The following is a 17,416-nucleotide window of genomic DNA, read 5'->3' as shown; positions in this document are numbered from 1 at the left end:
CCGAACGTGCTCCGTTTTGAGCCCTGTGTTTCCTGTTGCGCTAATTAGCGCCCCCCATTGTAATTCAAGCCTTCCATTTCCGTGTTTCCCGTTGCACTGCTACTTTGCGCCCCCCCCCATTGTAATTCAAGCCTTCTGTTTCCGATTGGAGTTCTGAGGTGATATTTGGAGCTTATATTTGGTACTTTTGTTTTTGCTATTTATTTTGTGTTTTCTGTTTTGAGGCTTTTTCAGTTAATTTGCTTTTGTGACTGTGTGGATCCCAGTTCAGTTACTGAATGATTGTGTGACTGCAGAAATGGATAAAAAAAACCCCCATCCAAACAATGACTATCATCAGTGCAGGTAAGAATTTTTTTACTTTTAATTTTTATCATCTACAATACTGTTTTATTTATTTTATAGTACAGTGCATTGTTTATTGCTTTCATTTTATGGATCAATGGCCTCGTAAGATAGTAAAATTCATGTTAAATTGCTGTTGTAGGGGTTGTTTTTAAAAGTCTGGAACGGATTAATCTGTTTTACGTTACTTTCTATGGGGAAAACACGCCTTGGTTTTGGAACAGACTTCCGGAACGGATTAAGTTTGAGAATCAAGGTACCACTGTAATTACACACGATTCAATTATTTTCTAAATTTACAAGACCCATTCCCTTCCTTTTACCTGACTGGCTACTGCTGTCTTCTTCCTCTGACTCTTCTTCATACTCAGAAGTGCTGGGCTCCGAGGCCTCGGATGACGTGTCCGACTCCTCCATTTCGAAGTCTGAGGTATAGGCGCCAGCGTATTTCTGCAGCAACTCATCCATGGGTAACTCACCTGCCAAAGGGAAAAAAAGCACAAGATTATGCCGGAACACTAAGATAGATAGTTCTCTTCTCTGATCCCTGATCATATCCTGTTGAAGTCGCCCTCTGGTTCTGTAACTAGTTACAAATTAGAACAGAGGGTTCCATTTTGGAAACCCCAGCCTAGGTTTTGGGTTCAATGACTTGTTATCATTTCTGAGCTCACCAAACCTTGTCCATCAGTTCAAATCAGTCCCCTTTTAGGCTTTTGTTGGCAATACTGCTTTATCTTCCCATGGTTGTGGGAAAAAATGGGAAATAGACATAGTGCAACCAATATAGGCCCAACACAGTTCACCAACAAATAAGGTTGGTCTACTAAGTCAGATTACAGGTTCCAGGGGAACTGGAAACACTTGGGGGTAGGGCAAGAAATACAATACTGAGTTGGGGCAGGTGCTTACCCTGGCCCTATGTCCCTTTAAGAGCAGAAATTCTGGGAACGATGGTTCACAGACCTAGCAGACATTCGGAAACACAATTTAGTAATAAAGCGAATAGTGTTCAGGGCCCAGGGAATGAAAGTCCTGACCCCCATTTGCCACCCCAGCCACCATCTGCTTCCGAACCTTCCTTGGCCAGCTCATCCAGCTCCTGGCTGTGATCCACATCTCCTTCCAGCTTTTCTTCTGCATCTATTGTTTCCTCTTCATCTTCAGCTACAAGAGGAAGGATGCCCTGTGTTACTGCATGAAAGGATTCCAGCTCTGGTCCCTGCCTCAAGTTTCCAACGTGCTCAGTCAACCGCAGACCCAAAATAACAGGCTCACCTTCCTCCTCATTGGCAGTGAACTCCTCATCCTCTTCATCGGGCTTCCAGGGTTTTTTATTCCTCTGAGTAACGGGCTTTGGCTTCTCCTGCCAAATATGAGAAAGGGCTTTCAGACCAAGATGGGAGGCCTTTAGCAGTGCATGTGCATGTCACAGAAAGCAGGACAGAAATTTGGCAACAAGTATTCTCAACTAACTTAATCTTTCCTGCTATCTACAGCTAGGCCCTTGCCTGTCCAGGCCCAGCCTGATCCATTGCCTGACTCTGTGTCCCTTTCCTACATGCTGGTGATTCAGTGTGACTGAATGATGGTCAGAATTCTGTAGCTGCAGATTCTAAGTAGAGTTCCCTATGCATCTGAACCCAAGACTTGCCCATAAACCAGCAGCGCACCTTTAACTTCTTGGAAGTCTGTTTTTCGTCCTGCTCCTCTTCCTCTTCACTGTCACCCTCCTCCTCTTCATCATTTTCAGAACTAGAGGCACAAGGGGGCACGCTGAAGGAGTTCTCCAAAATTTGGGGTGGCAGGGACTGCAGCAGCTCTTCCAGGGGCAGTTCACTCTCCTGCTTAAGCAACTCAATCTCCCGTTGCTGAGTCTCTGAATCATTCCCTTCCTGCTGCTCTTCTACTTCGATAGTCTCCTCATCATCCGACTCGTCATGGGGTTGAAAATCCCCATCTGCCAGAGAAGGAAGAGGGGAGTGGTCAGACACAGTCTCTCCTCAAAAGAAGCACACATTACAATTCTACCATGTTTGGTTGGGCAGGAGGAGGGAATGGGCATGGAAGTATCCCCCTGCAATTACATTCACAGGATGTAAGCCATACAGGGGTACCTGTGTTGAGCCAGCCCTGGATGGGCTAGGGCTGGGCAGTTTCAGAGAATAGGGTGGAGACTTTTAAGTTTCTGACCTTCATCCTCAGTGAGGTGACTGGGGTGTGGTGGGCTAGAGGCAGTAGAGCCCGCATGGGAGCCACTGGTCTTGCTGGGAACTGGAAAGGTCTCATTGAGGCTCTGGGTCAGTAGGTCTGAGTATTTCTCTGTCTGGCCCACTATGAAGTCTAGCTGCAGGTCCAAGGCTTTTTTCCGTTTCTCCTCCAGACGTGATTGTTGCTTGAATTGCACAACCTGAGGAAAAAAGAGTTTGTCAAGTTCATTCCTGCAGAATGTGCTGTGCTAGAACTTGCTCTTGAGTTAAAGGCAACATGGGCAAAGAGCTACTATCTTCTCAAAGTCTTCAGTAGTCCTGTGCACACAGTGCTGCTCTTTTCTCTGCAACCTTAACCATGCAAATTTTTCAAAGCTATTAAAAAGCACTTTGGTACTCATGTAAAAGCAAGAAACCCCAATTTAGTTACAGTGGTACCTCAGGTTACATATGCTTCAGGTTACATACGCTTCAGGTTACAGACTCCGCTAGCCCGGAAATAGTGCTTCAGGTTAAGAACTTTGCTTCAGGATAAGAACAGAAATCGGGCTCCAGTGGCACGTCAGCAGGAGGCCCCATTAGCTAAAGTGGTGCTTCAGGTTAAGAACAGTTTCAGGTTAAGAGCAGACCTCCGGAACGAATTAAGTACTTAACCCGAGGTACCACTGTATTTGGAACAGTAACTCCAATTACAAGTAATAAAAGCAACTGATGTTTGAGACAGAGCAGAACAATTCATTTCACTGCTGTAGGAGAATAGACAAAAGCATAATTTGCCTCGCCTTTTTAATATGAATGCAGAAGTGAAGAATGAGTGAGAGTGGACATAAATACATAACAAACAAAACCTCCAACTAACTGCATGCTTTATGTGTTTGAAATTCTGGTTTGTTATACTTTACGTATTTTGTCTAAATGAAGTCATTCATATGTGTGTGTATGCATGTGTGTATATGTGTTTATGTATATATATCCATATATATGTACACACACACACACACCCCTACGTTTACCTATACGCATATATTAATTAGAGAAATTCCACCAACAAACTATGAAGGCAAGAGATTCACTCAACCCTTCTATGGATGAATCCACAGTATTTCTGATTAGGCAGAGTAGAGGCAACCAGCTCCAGACACCTGGCTCAAGGTGTGGCTCCTGTATTCAGGAGCAAGGCCTGCATGCTGCTTTTATGATGCCAGACAGGTTCCTCACGTACCTTCTCTACGTTGCTCCAGAATTGCTTGACTTCTTTGGCGATGGACGAGGCAATACGGCGCAGCTTGGCCTGCTCCTCCCGTTTGGCTCGTTCTTCTTTTTGCTTCTGCTCTTCGTGGTGTCTGATCACCATGCGCACCACCTGCAAGCAACAAAGGAGAGAAGGATCATGTTAAGAATCACAAGTCTTCACAGATTTCCACGGCTCTAAACAGTCCTTCCTAAATCTGGGTCGTAAGGAAGAGCTAGCTCCACTTCACTAAAGTGGATGGAAACCCTAGGGACACACATATTATATTGCTTTTCTGCAACAGCACAAGCCACAAGCCTGAGGTGTTACAAAATTGCACGATTATGAAATGCCCTTAAACCCAGAGATTGGAATGCATGAGTGAAAACTGACTGAAAGAGATGGGTTAAATGTTTGGAGATTGGCAGCTGTTTCCATCAAACTCACCTTCCTCGCAACACCCCTCTTCCATCGGCGCTCTTGGGCAAAGTCAGCAGAGAGCCACTGCATCTCCTCGCAAAGATAATCCCAGTGTACTTTGGGCCGGACTGGCTCAGGCACCTTCGACAGCCGTTTCATGGACCAGAACCCTTCCTTCTTCATTTCTGCGATGCGGTTTTCAATCTCTGCCTCCTGGAATACATCCCCCAAGTCAGTTAGCCCAAAACACTGTATCCTTGTGAACTGCAGCTTGGAAGGACAAACTAAACAGAATGTTAACTTAGATTGTGTATGTTCATGCCCAACTCAAGAGGGCAGAAGGGGCCAAATGATCCCTGGACCATGTGTGGCTTACATGCTTGGCCTGCTCAGCAATCTCCGCGTGTGTCTTGTCCCACATGCTTGCAGGGTCCGGGGAGGTGTACATCCCGGGCGACACAAGGGCTCTGTTCTGTGTCTTGGGAACATCAAAACCTGGGTGACTGTCCAGCGAGGAGTCGTGGGTGAGATGTGGTGGTGAGAGGCTGCCAGTTGAGGCAGGTGAGCCCGAGGAGGCTGGTGACACTGGGTTACTGCCTGTCATTCTGTCCGATGCAGTCTGAGATGAACAAGAGGAGACAAACGAGGGTAGAAAATTATTATAGTGGCCTTAAAGGAACCCAACAGCGCTGGGGAGCTTATCTAGGTAGAGCATCAGAGAAGAGCATCCCTTGTTCTGACTCTCACAGATGCTCTTTGTAGTACAATGATCATCCACATACTTCACTAAAGCAGTCAAAATTCATTCTGAAGACCCCTAATGAACTACAGTGCTTTGAAAAACTGTAATCCAGTAAGCGGCCTCAAAACACAGGGCCTTACACTGGGATTCCCCTCACCTCCAACTCTACCTGTGGTTGCAGCGCATGTTGCTGTTGGGGAGGACTGCTCTGCATTTTAGTTCTCTCTTGCTCTTTGCCTCTCGTCCCAACAGCTTCGTTTGCGGTTGCAGTGCTGGCTTCCTGCTCCAGTGCATGCTCGGAACCGGCCTCATTCTGGTCAGCCAGCCACTGGGACGAGCCGTCCAGCTCCTGGGTTCCTTGGCAGCCCAGCCTGCGCTCGGGACTGCCTGTCTCAGAATTATCTAGAGATTCATGAAGAGGAATCAGTCGCATTGTGATCAGAGCCAGACTGAAAAGAACTGAAAGACACCCACTCAAGAACAAGCTAAAGGAAGATTTTCAGAGGAAGTGAAATTAAACGTCAAAATGACATTAGCATGCCTTCTGCCTACAATTTTACTTTCCTTTAACACAAAGTAAAGCACTAAAAATTAAAGAAGGAAAGTAATGCACCTTAAAAGCAGCTATTAAATAAAGAGCATAAATGTAAACCAAACAGTTCCCAGCTGATCAAATCTCATTTCTCACTAGGTTTTTCTCAAAAAAGAAGATGTGAGTATAAATATGATTTGATTAATGATTACAGTGAAGGGAGGAGGGGTTCTTTTTTCCTTTTTGGTTGCTGTTGCCAAAATCAGGGGAGCCCCAGAAAAATTTGCTTGGGAGCCGGATCAGGCCCCCCCAAACTGGGAGTTAGCCTCTCCCAATTTACGATATACAAGAGATCTGGTGGCAGAACCCAGTAGAAAATTAATATATCCAACACAGTAGCCATCAAAAACACAACAGCATTAGAAAATCTCCGTTGCTAAGTTTGTACACACAAGTAAACATTTTCTGTTACAGAATAAACGTTTGGGTAATGTGAAAAAATGTTTTCTCTCAAAGTTTGCATTTAAAACTTTAATATTTAGACACAAAAGATGTAAACCCTGCCTACAAGTAGAGGATTCCCCTATCTTCCTCCACTGGATACATATTCTACTGTTTAGTACTAAATGCCTAGACTTTCCAAAAATTTCCAGGGGAGCTATGAACAGATACTGTAAATTTTATTTCATTCCTTTGAGCTGCTTTTTATATCCCTCCATCATATCTCAAGAAGCAAATTAAGTTTAGTTGTGGCCAAGCCAGATTCCAGTACATAATAAATTCTGGCCCATCAATATAGATGTTGGTGACAGAAAAAGCATTTTGAAAAGAAAATAAATCCAACACTGAGCTCAGAAAAACAGCCAAAGATATAGATTTGCTTGATGTTCCTGCTTAAAACCCTGTTGCCAATTCCCCAATGGTATTCAGTTTCACCTGTACCTGCGCGAGCTGCGAACTCCTCTTGCTTGTCAGGCTGAACTTCCAGGGTTTCGCTTTCCTGGGGAATACTACACCTGAAGAAAGATGGAACCGTTAGTCCAGAGAACATTTTGTGTGTGTGCGCGTGTGGTAGATGCACAGCAACCTATTCCTTTAGGTAAGGATCATTCAAACTTGCTCTTGGGACCCTGAACGACTCTGCCAAAGGGTAGATCAAACCCTGTCTCTCTTTTATTGTTACGCAGACAGCATGGGAATAGCCGGCCCACGGGTTGCGGTGGAGAGTTTTACTGTACGCACCAGCTACCAAATTCAAGCCTATGAAAAGAGGCAGGAACCTGTTTGGGGTGCGGTTTGGTGAACCACTAGAATTATCTCACTTTCCCATCCACTTTACGGATTCTGAGTTGTCTAGCAGTGTTCTTTTCACTCACTCCCATGCCTAGGTATCCAAAGCCCAAAATCTTCTCAGTATCTGGGGCGACCCGGCTAGATGAGTGGAGTATAAATAATAAATTATTTTTATTTTGCTTCCTATGTACCCACCTTTGCTTCAGAAGCGTCAATATTCTGCACGTCACCCTCATATCATTATCCCAGGGAAGTTTACTTCCCTTCTTGGCTTCATTCTTGAGAGAGATCTACAACCCATTCATCCTGCAAGCTGAGATTTTGCAACTCAACTCTATTGCTATAGCGTCCTATTAACTCTCTGCTTCTATAGCTCAATTTTGTCCCTAGCTCATAAATAACCCACTATCTCCCAAACCTTTTGTTCCTTCCCTCTCACTCCACACTTAACCCAGTTACCTTGTAATTCTACCTCCCTGGCCTGACCCTGCTGGCTCCATATCCTGCTTCAGCCTCTCAGCCAGCCCCTGCCCTTCTACTTCCAATCCTGACACAGCCTCACCCTCCACATGCTGTGCCAGCCTCAGCGCCCTCTGTTCAACCTGCCCCAGAATGGAACCAGTCTTAAGAGAACTCAATGGAATAGTATCAATGGGACTTTCAGCCACCTTCACTCCCTTCACATGCAAACCAGCTGGGCCTTCGCCCCACATTGCCCGCCTCATGGCATTGTACCTTCTAATTGCAATTCCCATTACCCCATCCCGCCAATCTTTCAACTCTTGCTTTCCTGTTAACAGGCCTGGACTTCGTCTCTCTGCCATAGAGTCAGGACTGTCTGCTTTTGAGCCACGAACTGTTACAGAGAGTCGAGACACCGTCTGCTTAGATCCCAACACGTCCTTCAGCCAGTGTACGTTGGCTGATTGGCTTGTAAGCCCATACACCCTTCTTCCCATCCCAGACACTGGTGGCTCAGGACTTGGTCCTGCTGACTTTACTGCTCCCTGACCTGTCACCATCATGTTTATTCGTTCTTTTATTCCAGCCCGCAATGGCCCTAAAGCAAGTCCATGCCCGGACCCAAGGCTTGCAGTCCAACCAGAACCTGGTCGTATTGTCGAATAATCTTGTGTCAGTGGCCTACCAAGCCATGGCAAGTACATTCCTTCTGGATGTTGCCTTGCTCCGTCATCAACATCCTTGGCCAGTATCTCCAACTCCTTAACTATCTGTTCCTGCCTCGGTGGTTCTGCTGGGGTCTGATCAGATCCCTTTCCTGCCTCCTCCATCACAGGAACCCGCTGAAAGCTCTCTATCCTGTTATCTGCCTCAGAGAAACATGACATCCCTTCCCGTCCAATTCTGTACCCCATCATAACCACCGGCTCACCTACTTTAACCCTAACTGCACGAGACCTCAATTCAGCTGATCGTGTCTCCCTCTGATCTAATTCACCCTTTCCCAGTTGCGTACGAGCCTCCTTAATCATTCCCTTTTGCCGAGCCATTGCTGTTAAACTGGTCACAATCAACCCTGGAGCCCTGTGCTCCAGCACTCCACGACGGAATCCACATGAGCGTGTTGTCCCTTGATGTGGTACCAGTATTGGCCCTTGCCGTAATCCTGCCAACCCTGAAATTATTTTCCCCTTCAACTTGCGACGTTCCTCTTGACTTCCTATGGCAGTGCGCTGTGACAAATGTGATGACAGCACTGAGGAACCTGATTTATTCAATTCAGCCACCTTCAGGCTTGGTTCCACTTGACCTTGGGCCAGGTTCGTATCAGATGCCAACCAGGTGACTCTGGTATCTTCTTCACTTGGTTTTGCCCTTTGACTCAATATCCCCTCCCTGGAAGGCACGCCTGCCATCTCCTGAGCTGGTCCTCCCAACTGTTCTTCTACTTCTGGGCTCCAAACTAATGTCTTCTCCTGAGAGGGTACCTTTCTTCCCATAGTACCTTGATGCTGCTCAGTCAACGCAATCTCACCTACACTTGTAACCTCCACTACTGGTCCCTGAAATGGTTCCACCAGCACCTTAGTATCACTCTGATCCTTGAATAATGCCTCTCTTATTTCTCGCGATTCCTCCCTAGTAACCCTCTCAGTTGAACCCAACTGCTTGGCTTCTCCCTGATCAAGTCCTACTTGCTCTTTTGTCTCCCTTTGTTCTGGTTCTGCTAGCTCTCCAACTTTCTCCTGACTAGCTCCTAGTTTCACCTCTTCTCCAGGCCCCATCTCCTGACTTTGCACAAGTTCTTCCTCCAGGCCTCCAGTTTCTTCTTGTGCTCCAGCTACTCTCACTGGTGCTCCCACCGCCTCCTCCCTTCCTTCTTTCTGACCCACTGCACTCATCTTTTCTGTTTCCCTCTGAGCTGCTCCTATCACTTGCTCAGCCACATCAAGAGCCACGTGTATCATATCCTCCTTGACACTCACCTCCTCAGTCTCTACCTGACTTGTCACTACTAAACCCTCCCCCTCAATAAATGCTACATCTCTCTTTGAAGTTGCCACCTCTGCCTCCCTCTTATCTTCCCCTTCCTCCACTGTGGCTACCATACTGCCAATCTCACCCTGACTTATCCCAGCCAAATCCTCAACTTGCTTTTGATCTTCTACTGATTCCACATCTTTCTCTGCAGCCACCTCTTCTGCCTGCTTTTCATCTATTCTTGGTGATCCCTGATCCAGTGTTGATGCCATACTTTCTTTTTCAGTCTTACCCTCAACTTCTCCCTGACTTGCCACCCCCAAATGCTCAGCCTTCTCCTCAGCTGCACCTGCCTCTCCCTCAGCAATCACCAACTCTGACCCCCTCAGATCTTCTTGTAGGACTTTAACTTGATCCATTGATGGTGCCACCTCCTCTGCTTCTCCCCTGCTTGACTTCACCAAGTCTTCAACTACCCCCCAACCCTCTGATGATGCCAAATCTCCTTCCACAATCATGCTTTCAGCCTCTCTCTGATCTACTCCAGATGCCCTGTCTTCCCTTTCAATTTCCTCACCAAGTCCTTCCTCACCTGGTCCAACTGTCATCTCCGCCTCCCTCTTACCCAAAACTGGTTCCTCCTCTCCAGTCAACACCTCAATTTCCCCCTGACCTAGTCCTACCAACTCCTCCTCACCCCTTGCTAATATTGCATCTTCCTCTGCAGTCACTTCCTCTAGCTCTCTCTCATTTACATCTGGCACCTTCTCAGTTTCCTCATAGTCAATTGCAGGTGCCACATCCTCTTCCTTTCCAGTGACCTCTAGGATCTCCCCTTGACCCAGTCCTGACAACTCCTCCATTTCTCCATGATTATCTGTTGATTCCCCTTCTTTGTCACTCTCTCCCACCTCCACCGACTCTGGCATCTTTTCAGCCTCCCCCACTGCCTCATCTTCCCTGTCAGTTGCCTCAGCTTCCCTCTCTTCCAGTTCCATCAACTTTTCCTGTTCATCTCCCTTTTCAACCCTCTCTCCAGAATCTACATGGTCCTCTTCTACCAAATCCTCTTCTTTCCCGTGGTCCGGCCCTGCCAACTCCTCAGTCCAATTTCCCCCCATTTCTAGAACCATTTCACCCTCTCCAAACAGTGTTTCTTCCTCATGAATAAATTCCTGAGTCTCCTGCTGATCCATTCCTTTTCCAGTCTTCCCCTCAGCTTCCCTCTCGTCTGGGCTCCCAAAAACACTGGTTTCCTCCTGATTTGGTTCTCTTGACTCTTCAACTTCTTCTTTCTCTCTATTACTCTTAAGCTGAAGTTCCTCAAGAATCACTGTCTCCAACTCTTCTGCTTTTCTCAGATCTGGTTCAATAATTTCCTCAGCCTCTTCCCCAGACATTCCTAATGCCATTGCATCCTCAGCCACCCCCCTATCCAGTTCTGCTAAGGGTCCAAATGTATCCTGGTCTGGTTCCATCAACTCTCCAGTACTTGGTGCTTCATGTTCTTTTTCAGCCTCCTCTTCTGCCTCTGAGTCTTTAGCCTCTCCCTGTCCCACACCTGTCTCTGGAAGCAATCCAGTTATCTTTCTCTCTACCTCATTGGGAGGTACTTCCACTGTGGTCTCTTCATTCACTACAGCCTCCTTTCCCTTCCTATCATCCTGAGCTTCAGCCTGCCCCTCCTCAGGCTCCATGACCACATTAACCTTTCACTTATTTCTGCTCTGGTTTCTTGCAAAACTTTGATGGTGCTAAGTAACTGCAACCCCCTCCCAACTTTTCAAGTATTATCACTAGCCACCCAAACCCTAGAGCAGTGCAACTGCTCAAGTCCCAGATGATACCCTAATACCCTCTGAACTTGCCACCCTTTCTCAGAACCCTTGCGCCCCGCTAAAAATCAATCCTTGTACCCGCAATCCTGCATTTATTCATTCATTGCACCCTAATCACAAGCGATTCCCCCTCTGACGCCTAGTTTCTTTCTTTTTCAGCACAAGTTCGATGCCCTTTGATTTCCCCCCCACCCTTTAACCCCTTTGTCACCCTTTCCCTCCCACCTTTTCCCTTTGACCCCTTGACCCCGCCCCGGTTTCCCCCAAACCCCTCCCTCCCTCCCTCGCCCTCCCTCCCTAGTCCCCCGAGAATCCCCGCTCGCCCCTCCCCCACCCGCTGAAAAGTAGGCGGCCGTTGGTTGGTCGGTTTCGCGGCGCGCGAGGAAACGAGGTGACGGGGGGGGGAGGAGGGCGATAGGTGAAGTAATAATAGGCCAGCATTGAGAGCGGCCGTTGGCTGGGTAAGCGCGTGCGGCTCCCACATTGGCTCCTTTCTCTTATTTCCCGCCCCACCACTCTCCATTAGTGCGCCCTCTATAGGTAGGGGAGGGAAATGACCGACGGAAGAGAGGAAGGTTCGGGGGAGGTAAAAGGCCGCGCGCGCGCGCGACCACCGGCAACCAGGCACACGCGCGCGCTCTTATCTGTTTCCTCACTTTTCCCTCCCGACTCGAAGCAGAGACTTGCACCCCTCCAGGGAGGTGGGTGTGAGCGAGAGGAGTAGAGCCCCGGCCGGTCCGCCATCTTACCTGGGTGGGAGGGGGGAGGAGGGAGGAGGGAGGGGAGGCGCCTCCTGCCCCGCCTCCTCCTGCCGCCGCCTCAGCCCCAGCGCCGCCGCCTCGGCCGGAGAGAATCCGCCGCCATCCGCGGCCCCCAGGCCTCTCCCGCGCGACTTCTCCCTTTGCGCGGCCTTCGCCGGTGCTCCTCGGCACGTCGCCCACCCCTCCCACCCGGATGCTGATCCCTAACCAGGCCCCGCCGAGCCAGACCTGACCCGCCGCGGCAAAATGGCGGCCGCCACCACCAAGCGCCAGGGCCAGCCCCTCCCTCCTCCCACCGCTCCCTCCACCCGCCGGCCTCGGCGCTCAAGTCTCGCGAGAGCTCGGGTAACGCGAAGGAGGGTGTGCGTGCGTGGAGAAAGAGAAAAGAAACTCAAACCCAAAGTGTCTCACAGGCGCGTCACGGGGGAGGACGGCGTCCCGGCGAGAGGCCGCGGGCCAAAAGAATTGCGGAAGACGGCGCTCTTCTCCCTCACAATCAGATAGAGCGGGATGCGGGACTGCGAGCCCGCGGGGCGAGGGAAAGGCCATCGCGAGTGAAGGGCATGCTGGGAAATGGAGTCCTGGGGGATGCTGGGGGTTGGAGTCTCCCTCTCTCTTTCGGACGGAGGGAGGGAGGACTCGATTTTTCTTTCCTCAAAAATTCTTCCAATTGTTCGCTGGGCGGGCTGGCGCGACTATTCGAAGGTGCTCAAAACAAGATGCACTTATGAATGAGGAGAGGCAGCTTTGGCTCGTGAAAACATGCACTTCCCCTAGGACTCGCAGATACTTCGGATGCGACTTTGAAAGTCAGGAAAGTTTCAATGAATATTGTTTACATGGGGGAGGGTGCTCGCGCCTTCGCGCAAAACGAGGTTGACAAGACGTTGTTGACAACATTTCGAGCTCCTTTCAAAACTTCCAGTGCCCTGACTTTACAGGTGATAAATCTGCACTGGGAACTCGAGAGCTTCAATGAGTTCTGAATTTGAAATCATGATTTCTCCAATGGGAACCAATTCCAAATTTTGACGTTAGATGTAAAAGTGGGCCTGGCTAACTTGGCAAAGGAAGGGGGGAAAACTCATTGGCACTTAAAGCAAATATGAAAGTTATTTCAAAACCAGTATTTTCATTTTAGATGTAGCATAGACCTTTTCATGTTCATGTGGTCGAGGCTATAATCCTACACACACAGTTGGCAGTAAACCCTATTGAACTTAATAGATGTTACTTTTGAATAAACATTTTAGGTTCATGCTAAAGCCTTCAGCTACCTGCTTATAAACTCATTTTTAATTATGTTTTTTATTACTGTATTTATTGCTTTGATAACTATAAGTCATAGTTAATTTCTAAATAAAATAAGAGGATGACGTTTACAAATATTTGCTCTTCTTCACTTCCATTCTGGATAGATGGTTCAGGATTGGGCCTGCCCAACAAATATAAAACAATGGGGACAGAGAGACTGTATAATGCAATGTCTACTTGACTTAATATGTGAGAGGCCTATATTCAAGTCCTACCTCTGCCATTGACTAATTGGCTGCAGTGGAAAAAACAAATACTAATGGCTAGCTAGGACACCCTCCCACTTATTCTGAGGATAAACCAAGTTAATGCTGCAGTCCTAAACACACAGGGATTTTTAGCAAAATTGTAGCTATATCGAGTACTAGCATCTTTGATCAAGCCAATTTGTTATTGTGAATATATGGCAACTTCTAATTTATTTAAACCACTATGCTGTGTAGCAGGAATAGCTAACCTGCAGCCCACAGGATGTATCCAGCCCCCTCCCCAAGATTCCTCTCTATTTGTCATTTTTAAATTGTAAAAAAAAAATTGTTAACTGCTTCCGTAGGTCCCACTGTTATAAGTGATAACGGGAGAGAGTTTGTGTCTGTCCGTCGTCGCCTCCCCCCTCCCCGATATTAAAAAGTATGCATGAACCCATGGAAGTTTTGGACTTCTGGATTGGAGTGCAGCTTGGTAAGTTTGTGTGTGTGCTGTTAAAAAAAACCAGTTAAATATAAACTGATAACCATACAATGTTGCCTTACATTTAAGTCAAAATATAGGTCTAGCATGAGGGACGTGGGTGGCGCTTTGGGTTAAACCACAGAGCCTAGGACTTGCTGATGAGAAGGTCGGCGGTTTGAATCCCCGCAACGGGGTGAGCTCCCATTGCTCGGTCCCCGCACCTTCCCACCTAACAGTTCGAAAGCACGTCAAAGTGGAAGTAGATAAATAGGTATCACTCCGGCGGGAAAGTAAACAGTGTTTCCGTGCGCTGCTCTGGTTCGCCAGAAGCGGCTGTCATGCTGGCCACGTGACCCAGAAGCTGTACGCCGGCTCCCTCGGCCAATAAAGCGATATGAGCGCCGCAACCCCAGAGTCGGCCACAACTGGACCTAATGGTCAGGGGTCCCTTTACCTTTATAGGTCTAGCATGACCTAAAGCATTAGTTCTCTATCACTGCTGTATGTAGCTCCGCTTGTTGCAGGCACAAATGCAAGCTTTGCTGATTGTGTGCTGGAACGAGATTCTTCTGTTTTTAAACAATTCATTAAAATGCCTTCATATGTGACATGTTTCTTTCAGATAACTTTTATTTTCATCATAAAAGGAAAAAAGCCACACATTCCATGAATGACATCCAGTTCTGAAGGAACAAATGGAAACATATGTAGAAGAACTCCTGAGGATGTATTATGAGGACAACACCTCAGAAGGTTTTTACCAAGGGTTTATAAAATCATTTTCACTATACAATAAATTGTCATAGGATGGTATCCAATTTTAGTCACACTTAGAACAAGGTCAGTTAAATCAATAGACCTAACTTGGAACTAGGTTGAAATCTGTGTTGGGGGTCTAGAAATCTCAGTGGATATTCAACCCAGAAATAATTTTTATCTTTTGTTATCAACACCACTGAGTTTAAAGAGGATGTACAGTTTAAGATGCAATACTTACTTGGGAGTAAGTCCCATTGAATTGGGACTGTAGTATTAGCAGCTTCGGGGTGTTCGCATGGCAATTTTTAAAAAAACCGCAGCATTCCTATATGTGATAACTACTTTCCAATGACAGCTACCATTTGGAAACCTCTTGCTTTAACTTTTTTCACAAGTATTACTTTTGAGACCAGAAATTATGTTATTGGGAATATTTTGGCAACATATTATGAAAGCATCAATATTTACTAAATAACCTACATGTTACAGTGCATATTCTGATTACAAAATATGGGAAGAGTCAGTTTGCCTACTCTGAAGGACTAGCTCCCATTTGACAAAGGTCAGTTAACAGTAAAAATCACTTGCTATAAACTACTACAGGGATTTTGTTTTTTGGACAATTGGGAACCTTTATTGATCTACCAGTTGTTGTTGTTTTTAAAAAATCATACAAAACAGCTCATCAAGAATATTGGACATTAGAGATCCATCTCAGTCTTCTGGATAATTCTGTACCACCCCCAAGAGATCATGTATCTTTGTGTGTTAAAAATATAAAAATAAAACCATTTTAAAAAGCTGGGAGACACAATCCCAAATTAGATTGAAAACTGCAGGATTCCTGATTTCCTAAAAGCTTTTGCCACCCAGTTCAATTTGTGAATTTGTAGACAGTGGAGTATAAAAGGCAAGAGTAAGGACTACTACACTTTTCCAATACTTCATGTTTCAGACCTGAGCCTCTGTCCAAACTGAACCAGGCATGTAGGTGGTTTTTTTGTTTGTTTGTTTTTATGTATAAAAAATAAAAGTAACCTAGGATATAGCATTTGGCTAGTTGCACTCATTTCTGCAAAACTGATCCCTGCATCACCTCCTAGAACATGATAAAATCTCTAAATTTGTGGCTTGGCAGTGGAAAGAAAAGTTCATTCTTATTAAAGTGGTTTTAAAAGAGATTTTGGATTCCAGTCATTGTCGCTCCAGATTCTTTGCTCCCTCCTGGTTGGAGACAGCGACAAACATTTAGACTACTAGAAAGCAGAAAAGTACAAAGCAAACTTCACAGACAAGAAACTTTCAATTTTACCTACCTCTTCAGTCCTATTCTTATCAGAGAGATTAAAAAATTGCTGCAATGGAGAACTTTTGTGAAAATACAAGGAGTATAAACCAAATAATATATATGTCACTTTTGTAATCATGGCCATTCAGTATTTAGTGAGATTTCCAAGGGATTGCAATGAACAAGATGTGGCTTTTGAATTGAGAATGGAGAAAAATAAGCTTGCAACCTGGTAGTAGTTCCGGGCCTGGCTCGTTTCTGGCTGTAATGCCACATATTTTATCACTTTCCCCCAGATTCTACCAAAGCCCAAACAGCCTATGGCGTTAAGGTAGGGTTACCAGATGTCCCCATTTCCCGGGGACAGTCCCCGGATTTACAAATCAGCCCCCATACAAAATCCATTGAAGATGAAAAGTGTCTCCAGATTCATTGAAAAAAATCTGGTAACCTTAAGTTAAGGAGTTGGAAGGGATGTGAAACAAAACTCCAGAATCAGAGATCTCAGGCTGGTGATAGCCAGGGGAGTTCCCCAATGACAACAATTCCACATTGCCAATCTAGTTTTATAATATACCAGGACGGTACAGGATTTGGAAATGTCTGCCCTTTCTGTGTACTTTCTCAACATTAGGAAGTGTTTGTGGCAGAGGTGTCGAAGACTGACAACTACTGGTTTGAAAGCGGATTATGGACGGGTCCCTTGCCGTAAGCAACCAGGCTACGAGCAGCATCAATGGCCTACTTCCTCCTCCACTCTCATTTGGCATGATTTATCATACTAGGGCAACTCATAATAATGAGAATCCAGCCTTTAGGGTAAAAAGAGAGATCCTTAGGGCTTTTAGTGCTGCTTAGAGCAACAATCAAATCTAGCTCAGTGTTCAATAGTTGCTAGCAAAGTGAGATACCACACTTGGGTGGGGAAACCTCTGGGTATGACTGGTAGGGGTTACCTGTAGACCTGCCCAAATTTACCTTAGTGTCTTGGCACGGCTTATAGCAATGCAAAGTGAGAGGCACCAAAACATACTTTGTCCCAACTTCAAAGGAGTTACGAAGTCTGCCATGTAGGTATCTTGGACCATTTGATTTTGCCCAACTCCCTGGCAGGTGTTAGCTTTTAAATGGGCATTTCTTAAGTTGCCCTCTAGGGTGTGGGATCATGCTTTGGAGAAAGGGCTTTGTCTGCTGGGCTCTAAGTCTAGGACTTGTGCAGGAAGGATTAAAGCTGGAGGCAAGAAAATGGAAAACCCACTTTCAATTTCAGGCAGCCACTTGCACTGGTTTATCACTCTGTCCCTAAAGCAAAAGGGTGAGGGATGAGGGAGACGAAAATGAGGCTTTCATTTCTCTTCCAAAGCAAAAACACTGTTGATGCTGCCTTCATGCCAAAGTGTTTCACCTCCTGTAAAACCACTGTAAAACCACAGTTGCTCTGGAGATGTGATGCTTTTGGGGGAATCTTGATCAAACAGTGTACAGTTTGGCTCCAAGTCTTGTTCCCTTTCATCTTGTAAAGGGCTACAAAAATTATACTCGTCCAGGATGCCAGCCTCCCTTTCCCAG

General features: G+C 46.3%; 1 protein-coding gene and 1 long non-coding RNA gene across 8 annotated transcripts in view; one reads left to right on the top strand and one right to left on the bottom strand.

Annotated features, from left to right (window-relative positions):
• Nucleotides 1–12,142, bottom strand: part of SRCAP (Snf2 related CREBBP activator protein) — a 31,913-nt gene extending 19,771 nt beyond the window's left edge. Inside the window, exons 1-11 of one of the 7 annotated variants that reach the window (XM_083409640.1) lie at nt 11,803–12,142; nt 6,423–6,496; nt 5,118–5,350; nt 4,583–4,825; nt 4,234–4,419; nt 3,778–3,918; nt 2,539–2,755; nt 2,019–2,305; nt 1,624–1,711; nt 1,423–1,512; nt 669–824 (exon numbers count right to left, since the gene is read on the bottom strand). In XM_083409640.1, coding sequence (XP_083265766.1) covers nt 669–824; nt 1,423–1,512; nt 1,624–1,711; nt 2,019–2,305; nt 2,539–2,755; nt 3,778–3,918; nt 4,234–4,419; nt 4,583–4,825; nt 5,118–5,162 — 1,453 coding nt within the window. In that variant the 5' untranslated portion in view covers nt 5,163–5,350; nt 6,423–6,496; nt 11,803–12,142. Of the gene's footprint in view, nt 1–668; nt 825–1,257; nt 1,312–1,422; nt 1,513–1,623; nt 1,712–2,018; nt 2,306–2,538; nt 2,756–3,777; nt 3,919–4,233; nt 4,420–4,582; nt 4,826–5,105; nt 5,351–6,422; nt 6,497–6,968; nt 7,105–11,709 lie in introns of those variants that run through there. The other 6 variants (XM_083409642.1, XM_083409641.1, XM_083409643.1 and 3 more) reach the window with 6 other exon arrangements.
• Nucleotides 12,143–12,380: 238 nt separating this feature from the next.
• Nucleotides 12,381–15,212, top strand: LOC310662749. Its single transcript, XR_014504301.1, has 3 exons — nt 12,381–12,755; nt 13,682–13,809; nt 14,423–15,212. It is a non-coding gene; the product is annotated as an uncharacterized lncRNA (long non-coding RNA).
• The last annotated feature ends 2,204 nt before the right edge of the window (nt 15,213–17,416 follow it).

This window comes from Podarcis tiliguerta (assembly GCF_965153285.1).
Source record: "Podarcis tiliguerta genome assembly, chromosome: 13".
In the NCBI taxonomy this organism is placed as follows: Eukaryota; Metazoa; Chordata; class Lepidosauria; order Squamata; family Lacertidae; genus Podarcis; species Podarcis tiliguerta.
Note: the sequence above shows the minus strand (reverse complement) of the source record. Positions and strands in the feature narration are given on the sequence as shown.